The sequence below is a fragment of the Nilaparvata lugens genome, unplaced genomic scaffold (genome assembly GCF_014356525.2).
Source record: "Nilaparvata lugens isolate BPH unplaced genomic scaffold, ASM1435652v1 scaffold2656, whole genome shotgun sequence".
NCBI classification, from domain to species: domain Eukaryota; kingdom Metazoa; phylum Arthropoda; class Insecta; order Hemiptera; family Delphacidae; genus Nilaparvata; species Nilaparvata lugens.
Window position 1 is genome coordinate 45,489 of NW_024090330.1, and position 14,404 is coordinate 59,892.

General features: G+C 36.1%; 1 protein-coding gene across 1 annotated transcript; it reads right to left on the reverse strand.

Moving 5' to 3' along the window:
- Positions 1–822: 822 nt before the first annotated feature.
- LOC111056731 lies at positions 823–9,704 on the reverse strand. Its single transcript, XM_022344125.2, has 3 exons — positions 9,558–9,704; positions 8,425–8,605; positions 823–6,057 (listed from the first exon to the last, which is right to left on the reverse strand). The coding sequence occupies exons 1-3, from the start codon at positions 9,663–9,665 to the stop codon at positions 5,918–5,920; spliced, it is 429 nt and encodes a 142-aa protein (XP_022199817.1). The 5' UTR covers positions 9,666–9,704; the 3' UTR covers positions 823–5,917.
- Positions 9,705–14,404: the final 4,700 nt, after the last annotated feature.

A 14,404-nucleotide genomic window follows, 5' to 3' on the forward strand; every position in this document is an offset into this window, starting at 1 on the left:
ATGACGATTGGCTCCAGTTACAGTGCTTGGTAACCATCATCACAAAGAACGTTACATTCAAAGAACTGACTGAATGGAACGGGAAAAACCCGTTGCTAACGCATGCGCGATACGGTGCTGTCTGAGACAGAGAGTGGTTTGTCAAGTAACAATGACGACAATGTTATAGAATGGAGAGCAATCTTATGGCTACATTTAATTGAACTCAGGTACTTTCAATAAATAATACAAATAGTTCTTGTTCTTACTTACATTATTTCTAATTTGTTTTCATTTTTATGTTTGATTCTTCAACTAACCTCAAAATTTAGGTTAGCTGGATGACAGTCAGCTGTTGGGCTAGACTTGACAAGGCTAGTGAGCGCGAACTATTCAAATACTCAAAATGTTTGTAAACGCAGATAGGAGCTTGAAATTCTGCTTAAATAAAACCATTCCGTTACAATAGTAACAACGATTCATTTTTGTCATGGAAGTAGAATATTATATATCATTATATATTTATATGCCTACCATTCACTGAGAGCTTTGATAATAATTCATTTTTTATTACTATTCTTTCCTCAATATAGCAAACTCAATCGGAGTAATAAAGCTTTTCAATAATGTAATGATTTCAGAGATATTTTTTGCGATAAATATAAAATACTTCTTCACTGACAATATTCTTTTCGAAAGTTTGTCTCATAAACTATAGTGAGATCCACGTTATAATGGCAGTATATAAAGATAGAAGAATAGCGATGCCGATTCTCTGCATTAATTATATTTCTACACTGTCAAAAACATAATTGGCATCGTTTTGGACCTAGAAAAGGATAGTACCACCGGCTTTGTAGAATGATAGACAAGGATAGCAAAACCAAAGTTAATCAAATACTGTCAATTATAATGTGGACCTCACTATAGTCTACAGTATTAAACCATTTCATTTTAAATAATTTTGTACGGTACTCAATAATGCCTTTATACATTACCTATTAATCATAGCTAAGTTGATAACGTGTGCCCGGTTGCACAAAATCCCGTTACATTTTAATCATGCTTAAATGTCACGAGAAGACTTCTCTGATTGGTTCTCATCAATGGTTTAATCACAGTTAAAGTTTTACAAGCTTTTGTGAAGCAAATATATTTGTATAACAAAAACAGGTGCTCACAGGTGCAATAATTGAATTATTCAATTACTGTAGTCATTAATTTTTAGTCTTTGACTCAACTTGTTGTTGGTAATGTTAATCTATCAAGTCATTAACTATATACCTCATGTACCGTAACAGTAACTGTAAGCTTTTATAGTAACTGTAAAAGCCTAATGAAGTAACGGAAATGTAGAGCTTTTTTTAAAATCTCTTTTATATAAATGTGCTACAATAAACTTACCGTAGGTGCTGCAATTTTATTGAAAGGTGATTTCAGATACCTCCAGTTGAGGTTGACAGGCAGGTGCTTCTTGAATGTTTCATCAGGAAATAAAATATTTTGTAATTCTATTTAATGATGCTTTATCATTTTTTTTAAAACATTAAGGCCTGGTTGCACAAATGCCTGTTCAATTTGAATCGTGATTAAATCCCTCTTGAACTAATCAAAGAAGCCTTATATCTTCGGAGAAGCCTTCTCGTGACATTTAATCATGATTAAAATTTAACAGGCTTTTGTGCAACCGGGCATTTATTTTCTTATACTCCTAGTATGATGAACCTTATCATCCTGAATGAATGTGATTCATGAATTTATTATCAAGTGTCCTAACAGTTTTTTCGCTATGACAGCCTTTTCATTTTAGAACACAATACTATTTAATCCTTATAGATTTTTAATGAAAAAATCTGATATTTATTGTACTCAAGGAAGAGTAATATCAGTTACAGTAATGATACGATAATTAATTCGACCAGTTCTTAATTTCTAAATCACCGAGCGGCATTTCGGTCACGTGGTCATTGACAAGCCGTAACACTCTGCAACAGTCACCTTGTCAGCCAATCAGAGAGCTACGTTTGACACAAAGTCTTTTTGATAAGACGGCTTTTCTGATTGGTTCTCGTGATCATGATTAAAATTTAACCGGCTTTTGTGCAACCGGCACCTTGACCTTCCATCAACTAACCAAATTTCAAGATGGCTTGAATTACTTTGATAACTTTACAAATAAACTTCAAAATAATTTCACTACCAGAAAACTTGTTTCCCCTATCGGAGAGCATGTTTCTAATTAAGATAAAATCCCTCTGATATTTTATGAATTTTAAAACACTTTTCAATAACTCTACGACTATCTAAAGAGAGATGGAAGTGAAAAATAATTGTATTATTTTAAATCTGCCAGCGAGACCAACGGACATCTTGAAGCCAGGTGAAGGGTTCGCACAGCTTACAGACTAATTGAATTTCAACACAGGATGAACAATGAAATCGATTTGAAAGACTAGCGTTCTAAAATAAACAAAAATTGGCTAATATATTTCAATTTTTATTTAGAAATAATAGTTATTGTTTTTGTCTGTCACAACCTTGTATTATTTTTGTATTCATGGTGACTTAAATTGGACTAAATTAAATTAAGACTCAGACTGTACCAATTAATCAATCACTTCTTGAAACTAATATGATTCAGTACAAATTTACAGCAATTTACATTCAACTCCACATTCGATGAACTGCTATTTTATTAAATCACAAACAAGATGAAGAATTCCGAATTTATTCGTTCAATGAAACACACGAGGCGTTTTTTCAGACGTGTCGGCACGACAGGACAGAAAGCTCTCCGATTGTGTAATTGGGTTGGCGTATCGAGAATCAGTCAATCAGAGAGCCTCCTGTAATGTCATGCCGTGTCTACTCTTATGAGAAACTGCCTCGTGTGTCTCGGCCCTCTAACTAGTGAGCTCCCCGTGCTGGAGAACTCGCTCTCAAGATGCTGCTGATATTGTCAGAAAGCTCTCCGATTCTGTAATTGGGTTGGCGTATCGAGAATCAGTCAATCAGAGAGCTTCCTGTAATGTCATGCCGTGTCTACTCGTATGAGAAACTGCCTCGTGTGTCTCTGCCCTTAAACTAGTGAGCTCCCCGGGCTGAAGAACTCGCTCTCAAGATGTTTTCAATTTTTTTTCAATAATTAAATAAAATTGTGATTGAATATTTTGCTGATTGATTATATTTCTACATTATTAAAAAACGATCTGGGAACTTTGCGGAGGTGGTGGAGAATAGCGCTATCTGCTTTGTCGAATGATAGACAAGGATAGCAACAACAATGTTAATCAAATACTGCCATAATAACGTGGACCTCACTATAGTCGAGGCTACGCTCGTTAATAAAGAATGGAATGGAGCCATAGAGGAAAGATAGCATTAGAGCGTTAGAAAGATATCTCAAAGTATAGGGCGTCAAATGTCATTGTTAACTCAAGCCGAGAGTCCTGGTAGTTTTTTTCGTGGAGCTATGTGACGCTACTAGTCTCTCATATTGTGCCGTTCTTACACTCTCACCCGGCCAAAATAGTAATACTAGTAGTTCTGTGAACAGTAGACCTCACGCAGTTTTCTCATCCACAAGTATCTGGTGTCACTTGTTGACCGGCTTCTCCAGACATCTGTGTAATGCATGCAATGAATAATCCACTTGTCAGCTGATTGATTATGAATAATTCTATAAGCTGATTAATCCTATCTTCAGAGTAGATGATATATATATAGTGATATCGTAGTATGGAGGAGATTACTTTTCCTTTTATATTATCCTCAAAATGAAAAATTTCAAAAAGTCTTGTGTATACATCGACGCGCAGTTAAAAAAGGAAGAATATTCCTGCCAAATCTCATAGAATTCTAACAACGCGTTTGGCCGTAAATGCGTTACATACATACAGAAAAAAGAAAATACGAATTAAAACATAGACAGTAGTCGACAGTAATCGGCTTGAGCAAACAAGAAATCGGCATGCAATTTGGAACATAAACGACCTATACCATGGGATATCTTCTTATGCTATCTTTTCTGTATGGTATCACCATTAATGATACAGTAATGACCACACAACTTGTCAAAGTGGTCATATAATTTCCAAAACTTGAAATGAATGTCAAGTGAAATTATTTTATGATGGAAATAAAATTATTTATTTATTAGTATCACCACAAAATGATACTGTATCACCCTGAATGATACAGTATTAACAGAATATGATACAGTATCATCTCAACTTGTACACAATACCATGGAATATTTTATTAGGGCGGTTGCAGACGAACCACAATCGCATGTGGGAGTGGGAGCTACTATTTTCCTTCTGTGGTACCACAAACGCAGCGCATATGAAATGCATTGGCAGGCATGGCAGTGGCACTGATACTTCCACATGGCGTTGTGCGTTGTGGTAACGATTATTTTCCTTGCGATTGTGGTACCACTGGTTTGAGCACCACGCTTCCCCCTAGCTTCTGTACTACAATCGCAGTCGCTGTGATAGTGTTCCCTTGAATTTTACCTCAAATTTGTAGGTTATATTAGATAGCTCGGTAGTTAATTGTAATTGGTACTTTAATGTGTACTTCATATTGGGCCCATTCTGGAAAAATGAAAGGTGGTAAATTGTAAGATTCACAATTTACCCGGGAAAAAGTTCCGTGTCCCATGGGAACAATTTTGACCAGAAACTAGTTCCAGTAACAAATTCCTGCCCCACAGTCGAAGCCTGGTAAATTGTGACAATTAACATTTGAAGAGCTCTCATTGGTCGATTGAATTGTAGTCTGCTTGCTTCTCTGCGCATGCGCAGGCAAAACAAGCTATCTTCAGCTTTCTCCACATTGAATCATTCTGCAATACCAGCTCAACTATTGTCTATTGAACTATTATGGAAAATCACCTGTCCTGACAACATAATGATAATAACAACAATAAAAAAAAGTTTCCATTTACAACATAGCCAACCTAGAACTTATAAAGTATTCTTTCATCTGGCACCAGCACCAGCTACTTGATTTGAATTTGTACTATTGCTTTGAATCAGCCTTTGTCAATTTTCGCAGTTACTCTACGACACTCTTTGATGGAAATTAATTTCAAAAGTGCGCGCCAAAAACTTGAACCGAAGATCTAGAGTGGTGTTCCATGGGAAAATGAAAAATATATGAAAAATTGAAAAAAGCTATTTGAAATAATTTCAAATTGACAATAATTGTTGTCAAACTACACTTTAATAAACACAAAGTTAGCACGATTTACATGATTTCATGTCCTGTGAACTTTGTGTTTATTAAAGTGGAATTTGACAATTTCAAATAGTTTTTTCTATTATGGAAAGATTCCACAATATCAATATTGGTTCTACAAATTTTATCATGATGAAAAACTATTATGAAATCACCTCAACATAACCTACAACCTGAACATTATCCGCGCCGCGAACATGAGCTATTCACTTTTAATCACCTGACTATATCTGCATTTTTACAGAAACGGTAAGGTAAAGATATAAAAAGCTTGGCATCAGCTGATTAAAAGTGAATTGCTCATGTTCGCGGCGCGTATATCTGTACACACCTTAACATTAGTGTTGCACTAATGAGCGTTTTCTCGAATGTAGTGTGAAAGTCTCTCTGCGTTAGGGCGTTTAGTCATATTGATCTGTGGTATGACGGTCCCACATCCTACATACGAATGTGGTTCGTCTGCAACCACCCTCAAGCTTTATTTTCTGTATGGTATCACCACATTTTGGATACAGTATCACCACACATGATACAGTATCATCCCAACTTTATACACAACACCATGGGATATGTTCTTATGCTATGTTTTCTCTATGGTATCACCATGAATGATACAGTATCACTACACATGATACAGTATCATCTGAACTTGATACACAACACCATGGGATATGTTGTGTATCTATGCTGGAGCTTACCCCGAAGAAGGGCGGCAACAGATTGCTGAATGTGTGCTCGATGGGATGACAGTAGATGGCGGTAACTGAGATTGGAGCCGTCCACTCGTGGTGCTGCTTGTGAATGTGCTTATAAAACAAGCGGCTGTGCAAAACTCTGCAAACATCAATCAATTCATCAAATCAATTTATTTCATTTATTCTTTATAAATAAACATTAAACATCTAACTTCTGAATAAACAGCAGACATCAATCAATTTGTTTTATTCATTTTTCTTATCAAAATGATAGGGAGAGGAAAAATAAGGTAACCTTGAGCAATTCCTCTCCAAAATTTAGATAAGGTTACACATAATCAGGATACTATCTAATAAGAATATGAATTCTACTATTGGAATATTATATATTTCTTATGAAAGGACATAATTAGATGAATAAATAATGGTTGATAATATTAACAAATCCCAGACTAATGAATCGAACAAAACTTACTGCAATTATGCATTAGATAGTTAGATAAAATAGGTTTTTTCAAATTGAGTCAACTGAATGTAATGTTTCATAATGTAGAAGAGGTAGCTATTCATCTCCTTTGTATGTGAATTTGAAGAAACATCAGAAGCCTTAAAATAGCCTGAATATTAGAAGACTGTGTAAAATTCTACTATTATAATCATTAATAACATTTTCATTCATTTCCAATAAACAATATGCACATAAATGCGTTTTACGAAACCTATTATCAAGATAAAGAAGTATTTAAGAATGGATAGTTTTTCATTCAAGCTTTTATTCTGTGTTGTTTACGATGTGAATATTTATTGCAATAAAACAAGAGCATATCATGTCAATGAACAGTTTAGTAAATATTGTTGAAGTGCAATTTTACTCCCCTCCACATGATGAGTGGTATGATTTTGAAATTTAAAAGGGAAATTAGAATGAGAATTATAATATTTTAGCTATAAATTTACATCTTTTTATGGTTTTTGACGAAATAAATTTGTGAGGGAAGATTTGGATTGGAATACTTATGGAGGTGTGATGTAGCCCGTTTATCTGCTGTAGATAGTTCCAGGTCCCATACTTGTAAGCGACTGCCTAGAGGCATCCTTTTTTTCAGGCCAATTTTACTTGTCATGAATTTTTACCGTTGTCGAGACTTTTGAATTTTCAAACAATGGGGTATCTTGGATTGTGAAAAGTCATGGCAAATGATCGGCTACATTACAGCTTCTATGAGTTTATCAAACCAAATCTTTCCTCACAAATCTATTTTTTGTCATACTTACTCAATTGCAGCTGTTTTCCATGCATCAAATCAAGCCGGTAAACAGCTGTTTGCAGAACAAGAAAACATGTGATTTTCATTACAGCATACTATACTGTAAAGAGATCATATGGTTTTCTTTACAGTCGAGTATGTTTCCCAGTTCCGAAATAGGAACATTCAAATTGATTCAAATAGCTATATAGTCTTAGCGTTATAGTCTTCAGTTGTTATATTGGTAACAATAATTTAAACTTCTTATTGTTGAGAACTTCAGTAAGAAGAAGAGAGTGAGTTAATAATATATAAGTAACTAATAGAATAACTCAAATATTATTAGAACTCAACTAATAAGTTTCAAGTTATAAGAACTCATCGACATTTTTTAAAATTGGCCTTAATTATTTTATTTGAGCTAGATGGGTCTGTTATGACATAGGAGCTATGGGCTAGGTCATGTTTATAGAATGCAGTAGCTCGAGCAGCAGCAGTTAATGGTTACTGTTTCTCAGCAATATTATTCTTCTGAGAAAAGCATGACAAAAAATATTGTACGTAACTTGTACGGTAACGTATTAACCGCATTCGTATAATAATTCTGCCCTCAACTACGTTTCGGGCAGAAACAATCATACTTATGTGGTAAACTACCGTTACCGGACTTGTGACGTGGAGTACTATTGTCAGACAAACATTTTATGTCCACTCTCATAAGATCAATGGTAATCCTTTTCTGCCCTATTGAGCATAAAGCTGGATTCACACATCTCAGTATCAGAATCAGTGGAAATATAATAATTGCCATGAGTTATGATTGGACTGTTCCCACTCAGCACGGTCGAGCGAGTATGAATAGTCCAATTAGATCTGAAAGGAATTATATTTTTACTGTACTGGATACGTTCACTGAAATGTGGGAATTTGGCTTAAAACTTTTGTGTGTACAGTAGTTGGATGGGTAAAGTGATTTGTTGATGTCGACGTATTTGTTACAAGCAGAAAACCCATAGTCTAATTAAGAACTTGACAAACTGATAACTTGATGTAATGAAATCTTGAAGAATTTGAAATAGGTCTATAACCATCCTCGGTAAATTAAGAATCTATATGCAAAATTTCAAGTTAATCAGTTGAGTAGTTGAGACTGCATCATTCGTGAATTTCCTATCCCGTACGTGTATAAGCCAATCATTTACTTTATTATATTATAGATAAATTGATGTACTTGTTTATGTCGATGTATTTGGACGAACCTGTGAGAGTTATGTGGAGCGCCAACTCGGCGCACACCCAGTGGAAGGTGGGCAGTTGGCGGAGGGGAGAGAAGCCACGCCACGCCATCAGGACACCGATGCCACACATCAGGACGCTCAGGTAGGACACCGCAAGTCCCACCACTATCTGGTTCAACACCACGGAACCAATCACCATCACCTGCGGAAACCACACACCAATTCAAATCACTGCAAAACATTGGGTTGATTTGATCTGACATTCGGTCAATTGAATAACAACTAGAATATAGTGACTATAGTGAGGTCCACGTTATAATAGCAGTGTTTGATTAGCAATGATATTGCTATCCTTGTCTATCATTCAACAAAGAGGATAGCGCTATCTCCTTCTCGCTTTGCTATGTCGCCAGATCGTCTTTTAACAAAAGAAATAATCCTATTATATTAAGCGAGCAATTTCTGTACTTTTATATCTGATTATTTATGTTTAACGGATCTCGAAAACGGCTCTAACGATTGTCACGAAATTTGGAACATAGAAGGTTCATGATATTATAAAGATTCGATTGCACTAGGTCTCATCCTTGAGAAAACTCGCTGAACGACATTAAAAGGATAATTCATCCTTGGCTGAAACAGCTGTGGATAGTAAAAAAGTGAGTATGTGAAAAATCAAAATATTGCATCCCCGAAATTCATAAGATGATGTATAGCCAGCTGTGAAATATAAACACGATCATTTTAGAGAATTGTGTTCTTTTTATCAATAAATAAAAATAACGAGCGAAGCTCGGTGCCCCGATTTAATTAACTAACAAAATATTTCATCTTAGTTATGAAAATTCATTATGGAATTATTGGAAAATATAACTTGCTTGATAAAATATAATTGATTATTTTAAACGTGAATGAACCGTTAATATTACATAAATAGACCTGTATCTGCTATCGTCTATAGAAGGCATTGACAAGACAAAGGATTGGCAACGTTGTTCTCTTATCTTTCTCCACTGCCATTATAAAGTGGACCTCACTATAGCAACTGGTCATTGGTTTTAGCAATACAAATAAGATTGAACAACGCTGGGTAACTTTGAGGGTTCACAAAATATGGAGGACCGGAAAATACATAAAAATGCGGATCGACTTACTTGATGCGGTTTTAAAGACGACAGGGACTCAGCCAGCTCTGCCGGGGAGAAAGTACCCTCCTCCTCCTCATCCTCCTCGGAGATAGACAGAGCTAGGTAGAGAGACATAGAGAGAGAGAGAGAGAGAGAGAGAGAGAGAGAGAGAGAGATTGATTGATTGATTGATTATATGCCTTTATTAGGGCGGAGTTAGGACTCCTGGTCCTCTCTACCACACAACCCTTTACAATAGAAGAAAAATTCACATAATAAAACGGAAAAAAGATTACATATTATGTAATAAGATTACATAAGATTAACATAAGTAAATAAAACTCTTAATCAAAATACAATTACAGATAATAAAAGAGAATTTTAAACTTAATTTATTAATACAATTGGAAACAATATTTCAAATTCCACTAGAAAAATCATATAGGAAAACTTATCAGAAATGAAGAAATGAAGATCTAATCAAGTTGCCACTCATTCACACATGCACACAAAACAACCCTAAAAACAAAGATTTTACAAGGTATAATAATTATCATAAAACAGTTAAGATGAAATATTTTGTATCTGTAGTTGCATAAAAGGTAAAAATGAGTTAAATTTATGTAGATTGATACAATGTAAATAGACAATAAAAATAAAAATAAAGCTGAACCCGACCCAAGCCTAATCTGTGCCACCAGATCTCAGCCAATTCAATACTGCCGCGCCAAACAGAGCTCGATCGCCAATACTCTTCACAGTTGGAGGCAACAGATTCCAGATCCGGCAAGCTGATACATGGAATGATTTATTATACATAGATGTTCTATGGTTTGGAATAACCAATAGTTGGGAGCCCTGCCTGGTACCTCTCACACTACGATCCCCAATAAAAACAAATTTATGAGCTAAATAACCTGGGGTTTTAAGATGCAACAGGTCATGAAGCAGCATCAGAATGTGATACTCCCTCATTTGCTTGAGCTTTGGCACATGTAGTTGCTGGAAAAATGGGGTGATATGATCATCTCTTCTTAGATTGAAGATGAACCGGATGCAATAGTTCTGAGCCCTCTGCAGTCGCTCAGACAAGGCCACAGTCATGTCATTGATCACAATGTCACCGTAGGAGAAGTATGGGAAAATCAATGACTTAACCAGCATCACTTTCACATGAAGTGGAATGAAGTCACTAACCTTCTTAAGCGAGTGGATACCTGCAAATACCTTATTACAGGTGGTGTTGATTTGTGTCGTCCAGTCAAGTGTTTTGTCTATTGTCAGTCCCAGATTTGTAACAAAGTCACTGTAATTCAAATTTTTGTCGTTTATTTTTATGTATGGTCCATTATCAAAGTTGAAACCTCGGCGAGTCATGAGTTTAGTGTAGCCAATAATTATTGCCTTGGATTTCGTTTCGTTAATTCTAAGTCCATGTTTCATAGTCCAGTCCGTAAGAGTCTCAAGTTCACTATTCATATTGTCAACTGTAGCAGTAAAGTCGTTCAAGTCAAAGTGGATGTACAATTGCAGGTCATCGGCATATAGGTGCTGTTTGCAGAATCTGAAGATATTGGTTACATCATTAATATATATACTGAACAACAGAGGCCCAAGTACAGACCCCTGGGGAACGCCCCTTCCTAAAATGTGATAGCCAGATGAGAACCCATTGTACTTAACAGATTGGCACCTGTTACTCAGGTAGGAACCGAACCAATCCACTACATGAGTGGAGAACCCCAAATTCCTCAGTTTTTTCAACAGGAGAGGGTGGTAGACGCAATCGAAAGCTTTACTGAAATCTATCAGCACTAGCAGAGTAGCCTGTCTTCCATCCATCGCTCTACGAATATCCTCAGTCACACAAAGCAATGCAGTGGTGGTACTGTGGCCTTTCTTAAAACCAGATTGAAAATCACTTAGAGAGTTGTTCATTGTAAGATAATTATTAACCTGCTGATGCACTACCCTCTCTAATCCCTTAGAAAGGGGTGAGAGAATATGTATGGGCCTGAAGTCAGAAGGTGAAACGGGATTTGGTATTTTATTGAGGGGTAAGACGGCTGAGTATTTCCAGTAGGTTGGAAAAATGGAAGATAGAAGTGAAAAGTTATACAAATGTGTTATATAAGGGAGAGTGACAGGAAGAGTATCTCGTATGAACTTTATAGGAAGAGAGTCCTCACCAACTGCATTGCTTCTGATCCTGTTTAGGCAGTGGAAAACTTGAAGTTCCGAAACTTCAGAAAATTCGAACTCATTTTCAAGAGCGTTTACTTGGAGAGTGTCGGCATATGCACGGGCACCCTCATCACTGACTGGGACATTGCAGAAAAAAGAGTTGAGCTCTTCAAGGCTATGAGTGATGTTAGGCAGTTTCTTCTCTTTACCCAACCCCATACTTTTTACGGTTCTCCAGATACTTGCAGAGGAACGATTGTCTGTCAGTAGGGCTCGAAAGTAATGGGATTTTGAATTTCGTATCCTCAGCTTACAACGATTCCTAAGCCTTTTGTACTCTGCAAACATCATTGGACACCCACATCTCTTAGCCAAGCGGAATTTTTTGTCACGCTCGTTCATAAGCTGACGTATGTCCGGTGTTATCCAGGGAGCTGGTCTCCTAGTTACCTTTTTGCTCCTCAACGGCACATGTTTATTGAACAGCTCACACATAATTTGTTGGAATACTTCCAGCTTCTCATCAATAGTAGCAGCCATGACAACATGATGCCAAGGAACAGTGAAAAGGTCAGCAAACAACTCCGAGTAGTTAATATTCTTATAATCACGGTATCTTATGATTCTTGCTTGTGACTTGGGGGCTTTCACAGCATAAATGCAATAAACCAGATCATGAGCTGAGAGACCCGGCACTGGCACCTGTCCATGACTCTTCACAGCATCAGCATCACAAACAGAGACAAGATCCAACAAAGTGTGGGAAGTGGCTGTGTGGTGTGTAGCCTGTAGCGGAAGTATTGTCATATTGCAAGTAAAAAATATTGTCTTTAGTTGTGTCAAGTCAAAAGTGTCACGTCCAAGCAAGTCTGTGTTAAAGTCACCCATAACAATGACATGACTGTAAGCCGGCATACACTGCAGGAGAGCGTCCTCGAATTCACACATATATCCTATGTGTGGAGGGCGGTAACAAACTCCAATCAACACTTTGGAATTCGCCGCAACTATTTCAATAAACATAAACTCAGGCCTGTTTGGTCTGGAATTGTCGGACTGAAATAAAACTTTGGCTTTCAAATCTTCCTTTGCAAAAACAGCAACTCCCCCACCATTCTTATGAAGCCTATCATTCCTGAATATGCTAAAATTATCAATGTGAATAGCGTTCGACGATATCGAAGGCTTCAGCCATGTTTCAGAGACCAACATCACATCACAGATCTGTGTGCCAAACAAATCACGGAATTCATCAATGTGACACTGCAGTGACTGCGCATTCACATGACATATTTTTAAAAAATTCTTGTGGGGCAAAAAAGCTTGTTCAATCAAGCCCTTTGTGCTTGGCGCGGCTGCACTATCATCTGGAGCTACACTCATGAGAATGATGACAAGACCAAGAGCCAGGGCACATGAAGGCAAGAGTCGAGCTAATCAATACATAGTTGATGTAATAAACGAAGGATTCAAACCACTCATACACACACGCACACACACATACATACGTTATTATAAAATTAACTGAGAAAAGTAAATCGCCAATCATAATGACAGAAGGTTCGAGCAGAAACTGAACTGTAATTTATATATAGATTATAAAAGCTGGATATAAGAGCTTGTCAACCATTACTAGCTTCAAAGCAGAAGATTCTTGACAAACTAAAGAATAAGAACGTGCTAGTCAAGAACCCAACATGAGGAACAATTATAATTTATGATAATAACAAAACAGTGGATAAGATCTAGAGTAATTAACTGAAGAAATGTAAAATAGAGGTTACTATAGTTTGCTATTATTATCATGAAGCAAAAGAACGAATAACGACCATAGTTGCACATTAAAATTAGAGACAATGATTGTATTGAAATAAGCTCTATGGAGTTCCACTGACATAATTTGAGGAACAAAAGTCTAGTTATTATAAGGAGAAGAAAAAAAAGTACAGTGAAGAAGAAAGAAGGAAATTATTGTAGTGAAACAGTATACTTATAACAGGAATAGCTAAACAGTTAATAGCATTAACTGATGATTAGATTATTAGATCAATAGAAAATTGATGAAAATAATAATAATAAGAATATTTATGTATAAATATAATACAACTAATCACACTTCAACCAATGATTCAATTTAAGAAGTAATACAAACAATATACACATATATAATATATCCTTTGAGATGCTGGCATGAGGCTTAGCCTCAAATCAAACTTGAAATAATAGTCTACTAATAATCAAGTACAGCACAAAAGTTGAAGTCAATCATCAATAATATGGAGATCAATAGAAAATAAAAAATAACAGTACTTGAGACCGAAAGTATGAGAGAAGAAATCAAATAAATGCTTTGTATAGTGCTGTTTATGAATAAATGGAACAAATAAAAATAGAAAAGAAATTGAATCATGTTATTTTTAAAAATTCAGAAAACTGAAAGCGTAAATACATATCTCAGACCTGGTTGGTTGCACTGTGCTTTTTACCCTCAGTGTCAGTCCAATAAATGATTCCATCAGAAGACCACACATTTTTATACCCAACTCTTTCACATAATGAATTATAGACCTGTATTCTACGTTGTGTTAAGTCTTCCCTTATCACAACGCCAGTACCCTTGAGCTTTTTCTTTTGAGAGAAAACTGCATTCCGTTGACGATAGCTGACGAATTTTACAATGATGGCGCGGG

What these genes read in the sequence shown, in the direction of transcription:
- LOC111056731 (XM_022344125.2), bottom strand. Translation starts at nt 9,665, where the DNA reads ATGTCTCTCTACCTAGCTCTGTCTATCTCCGAGGAGGATGAGGAGGAG. An exon ending in CGTCTTTAAAACCGCATCAA is followed by an intron (nt 8,606 to 9,557) that starts GTAAGTCGATCC and finishes TGGTTTCCGCAG; the next exon opens with GTGATGGTGATTGGTTCCGT. An exon ending in GCTCCACATAACTCTCACAG is followed by an intron (nt 6,058 to 8,424) that starts GTTCGTCCAAAT and finishes TGATGTTTGCAG; the next exon opens with AGTTTTGCACAGCCGCTTGT.